The 19,010-nt window shown below is 42.6% G+C and overlaps 1 protein-coding gene across 2 annotated transcripts in view; it reads left to right on the top strand.

Annotated features, from left to right (window-relative positions):
- The first annotated feature begins 335 nt into the window (after nucleotides 1-335).
- SPARCL1 (SPARC like 1) overlaps nucleotides 336-19,010 on the top strand; it is a 28,386-nt gene continuing 9,711 nt past the window's right edge. The window contains exons 1-5 of one of the 2 annotated variants that reach the window (XM_034772517.1): nucleotides 336-546; nucleotides 13,295-13,361; nucleotides 13,496-13,549; nucleotides 14,499-14,681; nucleotides 16,437-17,696. In XM_034772517.1, the coding sequence (XP_034628408.1) occupies nucleotides 13,308-13,361; nucleotides 13,496-13,549; nucleotides 14,499-14,681; nucleotides 16,437-17,696 (1,551 nt within the window). In that variant the 5' untranslated portion in view covers nucleotides 336-546; nucleotides 13,295-13,307. The remainder of the gene's footprint in view (nucleotides 547-13,294; nucleotides 13,362-13,495; nucleotides 13,550-14,498; nucleotides 14,682-16,436; nucleotides 17,697-19,010) is intronic. The other variant, XM_034772518.1, reaches the window with a different exon arrangement.

Consider the following 19,010-nt stretch of genomic DNA (forward strand, 5'->3'; position numbering starts at 1 on the left):
TGAACCTGAAAATTAGAGTTAATTGGCCAGATTCTTAGCTAGTGTAGATTGGCATAGCTGTGTTAACTTCAGTGGAACTACACCAATTTAACTAGAGATCTGGCCCAATATTGGAAAACTTGACATGATCATACCCATAGGAGTACATATGAAGGGAGTCTTGTCTTGTTCTATTGAAACTAATTGCACATGAGGATGTCTCCCCCCCCCCTCCTCCCCCTGAGTACTGCAAAAATTTATAACAAAAACTATTATGGTTCATTGCTGGGGGGAAAAAAATTCATGTAACGCGCTGAATTCTCATCTCACACTTCAGACACTGACTGGTTGACAGAGCAGCAGAATTTCAACTCCAATAGGCTTGAATTAGTTTCCAGGCAAAGAGGCAGAGATAAAAGGGGAAGGGATTTATAGAGTTTCTCTGGGTTTTTGTCAAAGTTTTTTCTCCTGGCTGGTCCAGAGAGAAAGGGCTCAGCTGCAATTTCAACCTCGGGTATTTTCTAACTTGTTACTGAATAAATTCTGGACTTGGCTACATAAGTCAAGGTAAATTTTACTACATTTACTACTTATATCTTCTCTGATTGTGTGTATTGGTCTGTAGCCTTTGGGTATACTCAGGGCAGATGCTAGTGGGATAGCTGCTTTGTCAAAAACAATGTTAAATAAATTTCTTTTCAGAGTTTGCACAGGGGGAACACACTGGTAACGCAACTTTTTTTTCATTTTTATCTTTGTTCCACTTCTGTCAGCACAATGTCTAAAATGCCCTGCCTAGTAAGAAGATTACAGTATTTTGGAAGAAGGTTAAATATACCAGGCCTGATTCTGATCCAATTTACTTTGGATTTACACTGGTATGATTTCACTGGAATTGCTCCTGATTTACATTGCTGCATGTGAGATCAGAATCAAGCTCAATAATTAGTTATGTTCTGAAGTAAGAACTTTTGGGGAGGCTTGAAATATATGATGTGATTCATGGAACAGAAATAAAAAGGGATTAACAAATTACAGCTGAATCATTACAGGAACCAACTGTTACAGAGAATGATCCATGTAGATCTTGTCTGTAAAGTTTCCATGCATTAACAGCTTGTTCTGTTCTGTTATACAATCCTATCACAGAGACAATGCAGCCATGGCAATGACTTAGAAACTAGTGAACACTCTTTGCTCCTCCAGATTTATATGAGACTCTCCAGTTGATTTTTTCATCTTTTTTATATAGATCCAAACTCTCTCTCTCTCTCCTTTCCATTCTCTCCACTTTCCTACCTATTTGTAGACACACATACCCTATTCCCACTGCATTCACAGAACACTGAGAAAGTTAGGAAGGAAAGAGAGAGAGAGAGGTTTAATGTTTATTGCTCTCTGTACAACTATCAACCCTGGTTTGATGTGCTGGCATCTAGAATGCTCCACATTTTATTTCTTATCATAGAATCATAGAATATCAGGGTTGGAAGGGACCTCAGGAGATCATCTAGTCCAACCCCATCCCCAGACAGATTTTTTTACCCCAGTACCCTAAATTGCCCCCTCAAGGATTGAACTCACAACCCTGGGTTTAGCAGGCCAATGCTCAAACCACTGAGCTATCCCTCCCCCCCTTCTTCTAAGGGCAAAGACCAACCTGCACTGAGATATCACCAGTGATAATTTCTTAGGACAGGTTTTCTGCAGCCAGTTAGCAAGGAGTGTTGCAGAAAACATTGCATCCTTGCTACTCCCCACAAAAAGGCTAAATACATCAGTGCTGCATCGTGGCTGAGTTCCACTGGCCCAAAGCCCACAAACTCTGAATAGTCATATTGATTCAATGCAACTCAGCAGAATTAAACTAATTCTCTTCCCCCTCCTATGGGTCTCTATTTAGAGATATTTTCTTTAGTTGTGCTTAGATAATTAGGGCTTGATTCCACTCCCATGAAAGTCAATAGCAAAACACCTAGTCATGCAGAGTTGAGCCGTATTATATATTAAGATAAACCACAAAAAATGGAAGCATCTTTCTATGTGTATCAAAAGTTTCCAATTCATCAGTGGTTAACCCAGCAGGAGGATCCGTTCCACTGCTGATATAGTTACTTTGTTTAATTTACAGATATCTTGATATCTCTTGCATCTGATCCTTTGAACATTTCATATCTTGGGAAATGCTTGGAATCTTTATGGACTGTTCAAATGATAAATGAAAATATTCCAGAATCTCAACATTTGTGGCTGATACTGGTATTTATAACTGTGTTCCACTGAATAAAGAGTGCTGGATCTTAATAATTTGAGGTGATCCTCCAGTTTACTATTAGAGCCCTGAGATTCCCACTTATGATCCTTTAACCTTGAGGCCCCATGTCATTTCTACTATGCATCAAGCAAATCTCATGCCTCCTATAAATGCTATGGGACTCATTAGGCACAGCATTGCAGAAGACTTCACCTCTCACATCTTCCTCTGGTGGCCTACTCCCAGCTGGTCTCTTCCCCAGACTCCCTTGTAACTCAGCTCTCAAGCCAACTCATACAACAGTTCAGTCCCTTTGTGGGACTCAGCTGTAAGTTAAAACAGGTTCCTTCACCCCATCTGGGGCTTGACTCCAAACAAAATGGTCCTTCACCTCACTGAGATCAACTGCAATTCTTCCCCCTTATCAGGGTGCTGATTCCCCCAGACTTATTCCTGTTAGGAGTCCAAGTATTACTTAAGCTGGCCTTTTTTACACACACACACACACACTCACTCACTCTTATTTTTTTGGCTCATCACAGACCCTAACTCAGGGATCCTTTCCACTCTAGGCCCCCCAGCTTTAACCCTACTCCTGTAGCTCTACTTTCTAACCACAGCCAACTCCAAACTACTTCCTCTCCACCCTCCCCAGGGACCAGAAATTCTACTGCTCCCTCTTCTAAGGGCCCAGCTCTATTTAAGCAGTGCTCACCTTACTCCACCACCACAGCTGGGGGTCAGTCTAATTAAGCCCCATTACACGCAGCTGAGGTCACTCAGCTGTGTGTAATTGGCCTCATGTTGCCAGCTCACCAGCTAGGCTGAGAGACAGCTGCCAAGTCATGGGCAAGGCTGTACCCAGGTTGTTTCAAAAGGCCATCCAGCCAGTGACAGTGCCCTACAGCGTGGGGCAGATGGAATGAAGTTACTATGTAATTCGCCTTCCCTTGCTTCTGTAAACTATGCTGAATAGCAACAGCATTCCAGGGGCCCTCCTGAAGATTCAGTTTTGACCATAGATAAAAGGGCTGTGTAATGATATTTCATCTTGATCTCCCAAACTGCACTACCTCCCTCAAGATAGGACCCATGAGCTGAGGAATATTTTGTTTTCCTTTACTGATTTTGGAGGACACTAATCTGAAGAATCTACCATGTTGGTCAGACTCAAACTTCAGACACTTTTTCAGCTGGGGGGAAAAGGCAGTTTTTTGGGTTCTGCCACAGCAAAGAATTTGAGGCTTGAAACACCATCAGAAATGTCAAGTACAAACTGAGTGATGCTGTATCAGAATATGATGCACCTTATTATTAATTATTTTTATTATTATTTCCATGTTTATTTGCCAGAGTGTTGTGGGCACTTTACAGAGATATTAAATGCCAAGAATCCTGCCCAAAGACCATAGGCCAAAATCCTCAAAGGTATTTAGCCCATTGAAATTGATGGTTGTTTGGTACCTAAATACCTATGAGGATATGGGCCTTACAGTTTAATGTGCTGATCCTGCAAAGGCTTATGCACTTGCTTAACTTTATATGCATTATTAGTCCCAATTAGACTACTCGCAGTTTGTAAAATTAAGCACCTGCGTAAGACTTTACAGCATCAAGGCTTAAAGGCCCACTCCTGAAAACACTTACACACATGAATGTACTCATGTGGATAATCCCATTGGCCACTCACATGTGTAAAGTCACCAGTATGCATAATAGTTTGCAGGATCAGGCCCTAATTTTTAGCAATGGTGGAATGATGAGGTGACAGATGGTAAATGGGAAAGAGGTGAGGTCGAACAAGAATTCAGATAGTAAGGTCACGCCATGAGTCAGTTTGGTAGGCACGTGGGGGTTGTTTTTATATACATATTTATATGAACTCATGCCTACATGCCATGCTTTCCTAGCCTGCTTTCGCTTTGTTGGTGGTGTTCCCATTAACATTGCATTATGATTGTTTGTATTGTTGTAGCACCTGAAGGCCCCAGTCAGGATCAGAAATCCATTTTGCTAGGCACTGGACATGTATATAATGGAAACGTTGTCCCTACCCCCAAAAAGCTTCCTAAGGCCCCAGTCCTGCAATGTCATCTGCGCAGGCAGACCGCTGCACCCACTGACTTTAATGCAGGTGTGGGACTAAGTGTCTGATGAGAGAGACAACAGAGGGATATAGCAAACAGATAGGGTACCACAAGGTAGCAGTGCAGTCAGAATTATTACTGTAATCAGCGCTGGTCACAGCACACCATATGTCTAGTCATTGACGTGTATTTTGTAGATATCCTGGCCAAGGTGAGAGTTACATTTGACATATACATGGTTTGTACACATTAGGAAAGAGCTCAAGCTACATAGTTGAGATATGAACTATCCCAAAGCACTTTTGGTTCAGCCCATTTTAGGGATAGGGAACAAATGCAGAATTTGAAGTGTAGGGTGTGTGAGCATGAATGTGTGTGTGTGTGCGTGTGTGTGAATTCAGGGTTTTGGCCAAACTTGAGTCTCTATCAACCTCTTGAGGAGAGACTGTATCATTTATGCCACAGCCCTCAGTAGGGGACGGTCTGGCTCTATATCACCAAGGAACAACGAACCATGTAGATTGGACCTCAAGCAGGCAGATGGTGCCCCAAGCATATAGAAAGTATAGGGACAGATTCTGTGCTGTGTGACCATCCCCAGGGTAATGTAGAGTAGCCCCGCTGGCTGCTCTAACCTATGGCAGTCTTGTCTGGGCTACCTAATGGCTGCTCTGCATCCCAGAATCCCATGTAATGCAAAGTGGTGCATATATGCCCCATCTTGCCCTGATCTGTCCCCTCCAACCCTGCCTAGGCATACCTCCTACCCTGAAGATTGCAAGAAGAAATAACAGAGTTGCTTATGTCAACAGTACCTAACCTGTTCTGTGCCAGGGTAATTTTCTCACAGCCCTTAGCAGCCCCTATACACTACGGGAATAATCCATAGGAGCTGTTGCAAGGCCAGGATCAGCTCCACAGTATCTGCTATTGTTAGAAACTCTTGCACAGCTGTGCAAGAGTGGAGAGGAGTCTTCTTGTCTGCCTCTGCACTGAGAGGCCAAGGAAAAGCCATTCATGGTCTGGCCCCTGGATGGCAAACCAGTTAGCTAATACGCATTACAGCAGGGGTGAGCAAACTTTCTGGCCCGAGGGCCACATCTTGGTGGGGAAATTGCATGCAGGGCCATGAATGTAGTAAGGGCTGGGGCAAGGGGTTAGGATGCGGGAGGGAGTGCGAGGTGTGGGAGGGGGTGGGGTGTGCAGGAAGGGGCTCAGGGCAAGGGGGAGAAGGGATGCGGGATGTACAAGAGGGCTCAGGGCAGGGGGTGGGGAGTGCAGGAGGGGGTGCAGGGTGCAGGAAGGGGCTCAGAGCAAGGGGTTGGGGGAGGAGGGGTGCGGGATGTATGAGGGGGCTCGCGGGTGGGGGTGTGGAGTGCAGGAGGGGGCTCAGGGCAGGGGGTTGGGGTGCAGGGTACAGCAGGGGGCTCAGGGCTGGGGTGCTGGGTGCAGGAGGAGTTCAGGGTTTGGGCTCCAGCCCAGTGCCGCTTACCTGGAGTGGCTCCAGGGTGGCAGCGGCACGCAGCAGGGCTAAGACAGGCTCCCTGCCTGCCCTGGCCCCGCACCACTCCCAGAAGCGTCCGGCATCACATTCCTGCAGCCTCTGTGGGAGGAGGGGGCAGAAGCCTCCGTGCGCTGAGTTCACCTGCAGGTACCTCCCCTGAAGCTCCCATTGGCTGTGGTTCCCTGTTCCCAGCCAATTGGAGCGGCGGAGGGCAGTGCCTGCAGGTGAGAGCAGCGTGCGGAGCCCTCTGACCCCCTCCCCCCAGGGGCTGCAGGGACGTGGTGCCAGCCGCTTCCGGGAGTGGCGCTGGGCCCGCAGCACCACAGGGGTAGCAATCCCGAGGGCCGGGTCCAAAGCCCTGACAGGCCGGATCTGGCCCGCAGGCCGTAGTTTGCCCTCCTCTGCATTATAGGATAAAAAATGTTATTGCTTGCACATTGGCCAACCAAAGTGGGCTGTAAACATCCAACCAACGAGTGGTTTAAAAACTATTGATCAGTGGGTGATTTCACACATTCTTTCACCCACTTTCTCCACATAAAGATGAATGGCCGATCACAGGCCAAGGTGGACACTAACTCAGGGTTCGGTATCACGTGATCTCCCACCTTATGCTGCATCCCTCACTCACACCGGCCATCTTTATTCATGCAAGCAGTCCCACTGACCTCACTATGAGAGTCAGGACTACTCAGCTAGGGAAGGATTGCAGGATTCAGCTTCGGCATAGTTTCATGTTGCCCAATGTACCCAGTTCTGACTGGATTAAGTGCATGAAAGCATCTTTGGCTTCATCTCAGCTCTTTAACTCCTCTATGTGGAAGACTACTGAGAAATGGCCATTACGGATTGATTAATTAATTAGCAGCACCATAATAGCAATGTCAAAAGAAGCCAAAAAGGATTTTTCCATTTTAAACAAAGCTGTATGAATACCACAAGAGCCCAGTGTTATATAATCCAGACAAGCAGTGCCTGCTTTAGATTTAAGGAGGAAAGCCCAAAATGTCTTCCCTTTTCAGAGACAAGAAAAGGATTTTTTATTGGTGTTTCTTTCTCTACCTCACAAGCGGAGGTATTGTTACTATTTCATGTTGCTAGTCCAAAAATGTTAGCTGTTTACTCTGCTGTGCGTAGCAGGGGCTCACTGTAGTCATGGCAATGAAAGAGTAGAGAGAGAGAGTCCCATGACAGCTTAGGAAAGTGACTCTTATATTAAAACTTGCTTTAGGAGATAAACCCTACAGTGTTGTCCTTGCCCATTTTTCTACCATTGTGCAAGTCCCTGTGCACACTGCACAGTACCAAAGGGCATGAGACAATTAATTCTTAAGGGAGAAAAGTTGATACAAAAATACTTACCTGATTATCATTCCCAGTAAAATCTCAGCGGCATTTAAAAGATCATTTATCGTGCAAAATGGAAAGTTTAGTAGAATTAAGAAGCACTATTTTTTTAAGAGGGCTCTAAAGATAGACTGGAGAAATAAAGCTGACCCATTTGCACTGAGAGAAGGAAAGATCTTGTGAATTAATTTTTAATATATAATTTAATTCTGAGTGTTTATGCTCATTGTATTCTTCTCAGCTTGGACAATGAAAATGTCAGCTTCCCCTTTTGTTGCCCCCATGCCTTTTCTTTATAGGCAGCCTTTTGTCAATTGCACTTACAAAGTCTCCTGCACTAGTGCAATGCTGCAACATTTGGGTTGCAAAGACTGCAAGAGAATGTTTGTTTTTCAACTTGTTCCCCCTGGAATATTTTTGATGGAAATATTTCTATTGGTTTTACGGTTTACATCGGCCTGTTTTTAGAAAGTCTAAACCGCGGGCCAAATTTGAAATGACAGTGACCCTTTTCTCTCATCAGGGGAAAGTCATTTGGAAGTGCTCTCACGCCGTGCAGGAATCTGGAAGTCTTTCGTTTAGGACATTATAACAACAGATTGATCAGCAAATGCATGTCAATTATTTATTTAATGTACACTGAAGTCATCACAAAATCAATGTGGTGTAATTCAGAGAATTATAGTCCCCAATTCAAAGCACTTACACACATGCTTACAATTAAAAGTTTGGCTGATGGAGCTTTGGTGCACAGTTAATATCAGGCAAGATTCTCATGTGCATAGTACCGTACTCTGCAGCCCCAATGGTTTCAGTGGAGTTGTTTGAGCAGGAAGATACCACTGAACCCTACGGTACCTTCATCTCAGTGTAACCAAAATTGTGTAAGAGTTTGCTGCAATGAGAAGCCTGATTTTTTTTTAAATCAGCTGATGATTTGTTTTTCCTACACTAGGATGAGCATTCCAGTTCCCACATATTTTTCCAAGGCCCAAATCTTCTTTCCCTCTTGGGGCTGAAGAGCAGCAGGAATGATGTGCATTCACAGCACAGGAGTCCCAAACCACAGAGAATCAGCGGAATAGTAATGTTTACCCACCTACATGTCACAGAGCCATGCTCCTTGTGGGCTCTATCGGCGGTAGTGCAGAAAGGACTTCTGGGATAGGACAGAACAGGCCACAGATCTGCAAGCTGCAGAAGTCCATTGGCTATGTCTCCCATGTAATGGCTGCTGAAGCTAATACACGGGACACATAGTCACCAAAGATGGGGGGAGGGATAGCTCAGTGGTTTGAGCATTGGCCTGCTAAACCCAGGGTTGTGAGCTCAATCCTTGAGGGGGCCACTTAGGCAGGGCCGGCTCCAGGGTTTTGGCCGCCCCAAGCAGCCAAAAAAAACAAAAAAAAGCCGCGATCGCGATTTGCGGCGGCAATTCGGCAGGAGGTCCTTTGCTCCCTTGCTCCCAGCAGGAGTGAGGGACCGTCCGCCGAATACCTGGACATGCCGCCCCTCTCCGGAGCGGCCGCCCCAAGCACCTGCTTGCCAGGCTGGTTCCTGGAACCAGCCCTGCACTTAGGGATCTGGGGCAAAATCAGTGCTTGGTCCCGCTAGTGAAGGTAGCGGGCTGGACTCAATGACCTTTCAAGGTCCCTTCCAGTTCTAGGAGATAGGATATCTCCTTTAAAAGAAAAAAAAAATCATGCTTCATACTCACAGGCAGGCAGTGAGGATTTAGTCCTAAATTCCTAACGCTTTCTGAATGGATTTTAATGGAATAACTCTGTAAGGATAAATATTGACCAACAAGCAGGCGGCAGGACCGGCTCCAGACTCTAGGATAGCAAGCAGGTGCCTGGGGCAGCCAATGAAGAGGGGGGCGACATGTCCGGCAGTTCGGCGGCAATTCGACAACGGGGCCATCACTCCCTCTGGGAGCAAAGGACCTCCCGCTGAATTGCCGCCATAGAATGAAGCAGCGCTAGAGCTGCCGCCGATCGCACTCAAGTCCCATTGATTTTCTCACCCTATGTTCTTAAGCCTGTCTGTTTTGTGCCTGTTAAGGGTAATATACCAGTCTCTGATGTAGTCAGTTAATCCCCAAATATCACAACAGGGATCTGTTTTCCCATTGTTCTTATAATTTGTAGGAACATGAACGTATGTTACACATCTCATATAAAATAAATAATTACAGAAAGTAGAGGAAAGTATAACTTGTTTCTGTACGCAGTAAAGTCAATGCAATAAATTATCAGTTGGTAAAATCCAGTCCTATTGGCCTGTTTCTGTTTACTGTCTTACCTCTTTTCATGCCCAGGTAGATTTTCATTAACAAGTTTTTCCGTCCCACAAATATCAATCAGATGTTGGAATTCAGTAGTGTGTATACCTCTCCTAGAATGTCTGTATGTGCTAAAAAGGGCTGATGTCAGTGCTGCATTACAATGAAAATAGCTGTCAAAATTACAGCTGCGCCACAGAAATAATCCCAATATGCCAATGGAAAAATAGAGCCTATCACACTCTGTTCAGCTACAAAGGTAACATTGTAGTTATTACTGTGGAACCCATTCCGCTAAGTCCACATAAAAGGCCAGTCCTTTCAGCTGGCGTAACTCAGGGTCGCTCCATTGTTGTCCACAGAGCCATACTGATTTGTACCATGGTGCTAGAGATCCAAAAAGCCTGGAGCAAAAAGTCAGAAGCACTTAGAAGCCTATTTTCCCATTTTCAAAAGTAGCTCAAGGAACTTAGGCTCCTAACACCCATTGACTTTCTATGATACTTAAGATCTGGTCTGCGCTACAAACTTTTTCTGGCATACCTAGGTCAGTCAGGGGGGGTGATGAGGTGTGATCCCTCCAGCAGAAACCCAGAGCAGAAACGTGGTTATACCAGCAAAACTGCACTTTTGCTGGTATAGTTTATTTCACTTGTAGGAAGCCAGAATAACCTATGCCAGCAAAAGCCCAGTTTTGCAAATGTAAGTTGCGTCCACATTAGGAATGCTTTGCTGGCTCAGTATACCCATTTAGCTATACAGCCAAAGCGCTCTTAGTGTACACCTGGCCTTATTCTCCTAAGTGCCCGAGCCACTTCTGAAAAGTTTACTGTTGATACAGAAACTAAGGGCCCACTAAAGTAAGAGGTATGGCTCCCCTTTATTTCAATGCACTTTGAATTGGGCGCTAAATAAGAACTGCTTCCAAAAGGTAAAGCTATAAATGATGGGACCCAAGGCATATGAGTGCCCAGTGAGCAGGGAGGTTCAAAATGCACGGGTGGGGATCTAATTCAGTCCAGGCCATCTTTCTCTGTAACTATTGAGGAAACACAACTTGATGAACTGGAGATTTTTATTGTTGATGAATTTGCAAAGGCAAATAATAATAATACTTGCACTTCTACACTATCTTTATTTTGGAAGGGATATTAAACCTCATGTTTCAGGGTTTAAGCCAATCTCCAACTATTAGAGATCAGGATGAGACCTGACATCGGGCGGGGGAGTCAGATTATCCCACATCTGCCTACTGCAGGGTTCTTACATTTCCTCTGAAGCATCTGGCATTGGCCTCTGTCACAGACAGGCTTCTGGACTGGATGGACCTCAGGTCTGATTCAGCTTGGCAATTCCTATGTTCCATCAAAGACTCTCAAAATGCCTCAAATGATAAAGATTTAAGCCTCACAAAGGCCTCTGTGAGTTGGTAAGTGCTATTATCCCCATTTTACTGATAATGAGTCACAATTTCCCTGTGTCCCATTCATTCCAGTAACAACGGCTTAATTTGAGTAAAGGTGGCAGAATCAAACCCCAGAAAAGTCAAAGTCCATGGTGGAGCTAGACATAATAATACATCTCTTATCTAGTGCTGTTCCTCTGTAGATCTCAGAGCGCTTGACAGAAGAAGGTCCATGTCATTAATTTCATTTTAGAAATGGGTAAACTTAGACACAAAGCCACACTGCAGGTCAGATGGGAATAGAACTCAAATTGCTTGAAGCCCAGTCCTGTGCTCTAACAGCTAGTTAGCATTTCAGTATTTCTTGGTACAAGAATCAAGGAAGGAAGTGTTATTTAGATAACACTTGATTCTTCCTTGATTCTTGTACCAAGAAATACTGAAATGCAAACAAATACTAGGGCTCTGTCATGTAAAAAAAAAATGTATGGAAATTCACATGTAAATTAGTTTCTGCCCTTGTGTTTCTGGCATGCTGCCAAAGTGACCCTCACTACAAAAGAATTTGGACAGCACTGATCTGAATCACTCGCTTCCATGCAGATATGTGTTAGGAATCTCACACGCTTTCCCTTGTGCTGTCTGTTGTATTCTATTTGTCTCTACTGAGTGCACCTGAAAAAGCGAAACCCTGCAAACTAGACAGACAATTGAAGCTCTTTAGTATGCTGCACTACAACCGGAGGCTAATTGTGCGGTTTGAGAGGGGAGGTTTGCATCATTAGTGGCACATATTCAGGAAGTGTTTTGTTCTGTATAAACTATGAGGAAAATGTAGATATTAAGGAATTAAAAACATCAACCCAAAAGCAACTTCCAACATATATTCCTTCTGTGCGGGGGTGGGAGGTGTAGTGGCTAGGATGCTCTCCTACCAAACTAAATACAATAATCAATGTAAGCCATTGTTTCCTCACTGTATGAACTAGCTCCCAGAACAGAGACTTGCCTGGAACTCTTCCTTATGGTCTTTGATGTTTTTTTCCAAGCACTGGCAAACAACTGCCTGGATAAATAATATTCTTATACCATGCACTGAGTCTCAGAAGCTTATTGTAGTTGACATTCCCAACCTTACTGACCGAGGGTACAGCCAATTTATTCATGTGCCAGTGAGTTCAACCAGCAAATTGAGACGCTGTTTCGTTTAATTAAAAATAGGGCAATACATGCTCCATTTATACAGATAATGGGAAAAGGTGTGGGGGGAATCAAAGAAGTGAGGTCTGGAGAAAGATGGACGGGGAGAAAAACAGGGCAGAGAAATGTGAAGTGAAAGCTGAGATATGAAGAAAAGCAGCAGAGGAAAGAAAAAAGGTGAGAAAGTGGAGAGAAAGCCTAAGAAGAGCATATAAAAAAATAAAAGAACCAGAATAAGAGAAGGGAAATAAATATAAGATAATAGAAAAGAAATAGAAAATACTGAGTCCCCAGAGGGTTGTGGGGTTTTTTGCACAGATGTAGCTACACACACACAAACTGCCACTACAGATGCACTACACAGGTATAAGATTTAAGTTCTAGTTGTGCAGGTTACCTCAGCAAGCAAAATAAATGAGCTGTCTCTGTTTCGCTTACAGGTTGACATTAGCATAAATAAAGCAAGGAAAGCTTCCCATGATGTCAGCACGAGAGCCAGGCAGGAAATGGTTCTCCCATCTCATAGAACTTTTTGAGATTTAAAAAATATATATATTCTGCACCTGGACAAAACCAAGATCTTTCACAGTTTTTCATGAATTATATATATATAAGAGAGAGAGAGAGAGACCCCAATCCAAATAACCAGTCACGTGATGTTCCAGGCACTCACTTGGGATGTGGGAGACTGATGTTCAAGTCCCAGGTCGGAAAGGTCTGAATCAAGCAGAGCAGGGACAGAGCTGGGGCCTTCCAGAAGCTGATCCGTGGAATGGAGGAAGCAGTGGCTGTAAAAGAGTCTATAGTCAGTTACTATACTCTGAAATATAGTCAGTTAGTGTGACAGACACAGAACAGGGTCTAGGAACTGGACAGAGGGGCCACTTGGCAAAAATCTGGGCACTCAGAAGAGCTGGTCTCACAATATAGCGCATGAGCCCCCCAGGACCCAACCCTGTATTCCGTCACACACCGTACTGTAAAAGAACTGGGCCAAAGTAACTACTGGCATAAGCAGGCACAACTCCATTGAAATCACACACTACTAGACTCTGTGGGGGAACTTTGTGACTTTTGATTTGTGTTCCCCTCCCCCAACTGCCCCCCCACCCAAATGTCCACTAAATGGTTTGCATCAGACAGCTTCAAATAGTTATAACCGAACCTTGACACACTTTTTCTGAAAGAAAACCTCCAAATTCCACCATTCTAGTGTTTAAAATTGTCCTTTTAGAGACCTGGAAAACATGAAGACTGTGACTTTCTTCATTTGCCTCATGGGATCAGCTTTTGCTATTCCGGTAAGTTCTCTTCAATCTATCATTTACCATGCATTTGAATTTTCATGTATTGAGATCATTGTGCTCTAGTGTCTCCCAGTGACCTGTTGAAGATTTTGTTTATATGCAGGTTTTAATCCCATTTTCTATTCTAGACTTATCCTTTAATGTACAAACTTGGAATCCGTGGACAGAAAAATTCAGAAAAGGTATTTGTTTCTTCTTCTTTAAGTACCAGACCACAATATAATACTGAGTTCCAATACATGAAACACATTTCTGTATATGTATTTGTTCACAGATTCATTTAGGTAAAGTTGTTCTCTCATGTGAATTACTATGAAACTCCTCACCCTTCACATGTCAGTTAGCCAATGGCAGAGAAGCATGCTCAAAGATCCTGACAAGGTCTCTTATGCATCCTAAGAGCTGTTTTCATAGCATTTGGAGAAATTCCCACAACCCATTAATAAATTTAAACATTATATCTGTGTATTTATTGTAGGAAATAGTGGATCAAACCCAGGGTCAAATCCTGGTTGCCTTACCCACACACCCCTGGGAAAGCTAGCAGGATTTGGGCCCTACTGAGAAACTATTATATGAACAATCATAGAGTGGAGACTCTCAAAGGTATCATAACAGTTACTGTACATGAAAATGTCATTTTGATCGAACGTAGCTTTTATTGCTGATTGTTCAGATTTGAAACAGGTGAGTCTCATCCAAGATGGGCAGAATGCTGCTGTTGAGCTAGACTATTCTCTGGTGTAAATTTACACCAATTGAAGTTCTGTCTCATGCTTTTATATTTAGAGATGGGCCCAAACCAGACCTCTGTCTCTTACTCCCCCACCCTCTGAACTTTGGTGGTTCAGAAAAAATGGAGTCTGGTGCCAAACTAACTGTTACGTTTTGTAAAAACAAAATCCAACCAAATTTTTGTAGAACCAAATGCAAAATCCAGCCTCCCTCCACCTATCTTTTGTTATCATGAGTTATGTCTTGCTCCTAACGTGTTTCCAGGTAAGTTACCTACCATTACACGTGGTGTTCTGGATTGTTTTACAGGTTATGGGGGGGGGGGGAATGACTTTTAGTATTTCATAATGTATCCATCAGAACAATTTACAGTATAATTAATTTTTTTTTTTTCAGATAAATTTCAGGTTCATGCCAGACAATTTCCAGGCTGCAACTGTCTCCGAGAAACAAGATACAGAGAAGACATCTGCAGCACGACAAAATATTGCAGTACCAATACTGGGTGATTCACTAGTTGCAAGCAAATACACAACATTTATAGCAGACCAGTTTCCCTCTAATGGTAGTCAATTGCAGGTACATTTCCTAGATCAGCTATTTGTTTTCACATAACCAAAAAAGTTCCCATATGGTTCCTTTAAAAATTGCCTAGCTCAAAACATATAGAGAGTGTGTTGTAACTAATGTTGTAGAAAAAGGTGAAAAGATGTCAATGATATTCATGAAACATTGCACTAATTTTGTCTTGACCATTTTGCAACATAGAAATTTTGCTTTTTATTCAACTGTTGCAAGATAACCAGTTTACAGTCAAAATATGCAAAAATGCATATGCAAATTTTTGTAGTTTAATGCCAAAAGATTTTGACTCAAAAATAGTATGTTTGAGGAAAGATGTACTTATTCCCCATTTAAAAAATAGAATTGTGAATTTCATTTTGAATATTTCATACAGTCCCAACTATATCAGAAGGTGCATTGGGTTAGAGGGAAATGCTAATGAAATACTTTTGATACCAGCTTGGCTTTACAAAATAGAATGCAGTTGAGTCACATAAAGTCCTATAGCATTAAGTGTTCATTATAAAATGGTTCCAATCCTGTATCCACAGAAGTCAATGGGAGTGTTTTGCCAGTAGCTTAGGCATTTGTAAATACAGTAATCCCATGCACATGAGTAATCCATTGAGAGCAATGAAGTCTGGGCTTTAAATAGGATCAGGGTCAAGCTCTATGGTTTTGCTTAGTGATAAGCAAACCTCTGAAGGTCTGGAGACTTGGTTCACAAAAACATAAAGAGTTCTACATGTTAATGTGAATGGTCTGCAAACTCCTTTACTTGTAATTCTTTAGCAGACCCTGCCAACAGAAGAGACTTCCCTATTGCAGGGCTGTAGGGAAGATAATTGAGAGTGACCAACATCTTAAACTTCCCTCATGACCTTCTCTCAGCTCCTTCCTTTCCCTGGCTGGTAGGTAAATGAAAGGAGATGGATGGGATCCTTAAACCATACTTTTTTCATCTTAAAAAGGTCCAATGTTGGTTCAGGTCAATGTAGAGTAAAAAGCTTTGGGTCAGTTCTGATATTCAATCATTCCTCCCACTCCCACTTTACACCCTTGGGTCCCACACTTACATTAGGCTTGATCCTCCAGTTTTGCCATTATCTTCATTGGTTGTAGCATCATCCCCTCAATGCACACATTGATGCTCACAGCTGGTTTTGGGAAGGTATTGCTGGTGCCATCAAATCAAATGGGACTCCTGCTTAACTCAGCAAGGAAGCAGAGCTGTATCACCATCATACAGGATAGATATGGTGATCCTGAAATGATAAGGCACAGTTCACTACCCAGGAAGATACCTAGTCAAGTATTTTAATCTCCTCTCCTCCCAACCTGCCTGTTGAGCATTTCTTCCAAAGCTATTACTGCTAGCACAGTATTTATCTTCTAGGATAACTGATAATTACTGCTGACAATGTTTGCAAATACAGGATCTAATGTTAGTCAATATTTAGGCATCTAAGCTGAGATTTCCAAAGGAGCCTAAATAAGTCAGAGATCCAACTCCTATCAGGTCTCAGTAGGATTTAGGTGTCTAACTCCATTGGAAATCACAGCCTCCCCCCCAAAAAATGGATGGATTGTCAAACTTGCTGAGCACCCACAAATCCACTGATGTCACAGGGAGTCCCACTAATCTATGCACTGATACATTTCATCCTATGTATTAAGTGAAAATAGTATATTAAATATTGACTTAGAAATAGAGTTATAAAATGAAGTCTCTATTATACTGTTCAATAAACATTCATTTTTCTTTGGAAGGTTCGAGATACTTCTGAATCTTCAAAGAAGAAAAACACAGAGTCTGAGCAATATATGAACAGCAATGATGATTTACTCTCAGTTCAGAGCAGCAGTGACAGGGAGGAGCAGGCATTGATGATGGATGATGAAGACAAGGATGAGCATAGGAACACTAACAGTCAGGAAAGAAACAGTAGTGAGCATCAAGTGAAAAGAAGCTTAGGGCGTATTAACTTCCTTGCTCAGAACATGGGTGTAATGCTGGCTTCTGACAAGCAGGAGAGTGTCTTTGAGAGAAGCAGCAGCCATCAATCTAATCGTGAGCATCAGTTCAAGAATGACATTAAGAAAAGCAATATGGCTAGTGACGATCAGGATGATCAGGAAAACCCAGGGCAGGGTCTCACTGTTGGTCAGGAACAGGACACATGGAAATACAATAAAAATCCTGTTGTATTATTTGAAAACAACAGTGAAGGTGATGAAGAAGAGGAGGAGGAAGAGAAGGAGGAGAAGACAGAGGAATGGGATGAAACTGGCTACAGAGACAAGAGGCAAAAAACCCATGTGAAAATTCAAGAGGATCTCTACAGGAGTGAGCAGAATGAAGATAGCAGCCAATCGGATGAAATGCTGAGAGATGCCAATCAGCCTCTCCAGATAATTAAGAGACAGGATGAGGAATTTGAAGAGGCTGACCAAAAAGAAGAAGATGATGATGAGGAGAATAATACCCCAGCACAGTCACATAAAGGAGAAGAGGTGACTATCTCACCAAAAAGTACTGAACAAGATCAGAATGCTGAGTGGCAAAGCCAGGAGGATGAAGATAGGTTCCAAGACAATACCCAGAGCATTAGTGACCACGAGGAAGTGGTGAAAAGACAGAATCTAAAAAAAGCTGCTGCATATATGGAGGCCAGCAATGTTGAGGACAACAGTCATGATAACAATGATGATGATTCTGATAATGATGCTGACAGTGAAGAAGATGATTTCAACAAAAGCCAAAAGGAAACAGCCTACCACAAGGGTGAACAAATTCAAAGTAATGATCACAGAAGCATCAGTTCTGAGGAGCAGGGGGAAGGAAAGGATGAAGATGAAAGTATGGTGACGAATGAGACAGAGGATGACCAAAATATCAACATTAAACACCTCATTCACTTTGAACAAGACTATTATAGTCATGAGCCAACCATTTCTGACCATGAGGAACATGAGAAAATAACCAGTCTTGTGCAAAGGAGTGTGAACACAATGGAACCTGAAGATAATGTAAGTGTCTTAAAAAATATGGGTGATAAAAAAGTAAAGCTGTAGCCAAACTTAAGTCCAAGAGAGTTCATAAATTACATAAACAGGATTTTTTATCCAAATCTTCCTTTTCACATCAATGGGATATATTTCATCCTAGTTTATTCATCACACAAAGCAATCTTCAATTTGACTATTTACTTCAATGATCTGATTGGACTAGTAGTACCAGAACACTATACATTTGTGTATTTCCAGTGTTTTTTGAGAGTCAGGTCTTCATTGTGAACACAGATAGTGAATTTCAACCAGGATACCAATCTAACAAATGTCTGCTCTGTGAGTGAGGATTAAATCAATGTCCTAAAAAATAAACCACTGCTGTTTCCTACATGTAAATGTGGCTCAGAGAGATAATTATTCTAAAAGGCATCTACTGTCCTTCTCTAATTGCTCTGTGAATGCCTTGCAGTTTTTGTTGTTTACAATGTATTTTAAGATTAGACTGTCCTCATATTATAGGTAACAATCCTTCATTTTCCCTGGTGTCTGCAGCATAAGAGCATAGCTGATCCACTTCAAGTTTTTATTATTGGTTAATTCTTGATACATTTGTATTAATCTATAAAGGAAGATACAGTCTAAGCACAAGCAAATATTATACAATAGTTGCACAGGTTTACTTTTCATTTTTAAGTATTATACTTGTATGTAAATTAGATATAGCCCTCAGCTCCTGACAAGTTGCATTAGGGCCCTTGGTGTCACAGAGGTTGGGCACCTCTGGTATAGACTCTTTGAGACAGATTTTTCACTGACTTATAGCTAGTGGAGTACCATTGACTTTGTGTGTTTATGCCAGGTGTAAATCAGAGTAGAATTTGGTCTCAGTAATGTGCATGCATAGGGACTTAGGACCCAATTCAGCCATTCATCTCTACTAAGCAAAGCAGTTAAGTATGTATTTGTGTTTTGTAGATAGGTTGGACTTAAGCACATGCCTAAACACTTTGTGGAACTGGGGCTTTAGTGTTTTTATACCGTATCTTTTTCTGAAAACAGGGCTACCTCCTACTGTGGGGGTATTGTCCTTTCATATACACCTCTACCTCGATATAACGTTGTCCTCAGGAGCCAAAAAATCTTACCGCATTATAGGTGAAACCACGTTATATTGAACTTGCTTTGATCCACCGGAATGCGCAGCCCCGCTCCCTTGGAGCACAGCTTTACCGCGTTATATCCGAATTCGTGTTATATCGGGTCGCGTTATATCGAGATAGCGGTGTATTTAGGAAAAAGGAAATATTGATTGTATTTTTTTCAGCACTGGAA

This window comes from Trachemys scripta, chromosome 5 (assembly GCF_013100865.1).
Source record: "Trachemys scripta elegans isolate TJP31775 chromosome 5, CAS_Tse_1.0, whole genome shotgun sequence".
Classification (NCBI taxonomy): domain Eukaryota; kingdom Metazoa; phylum Chordata; order Testudines; family Emydidae; genus Trachemys; species Trachemys scripta.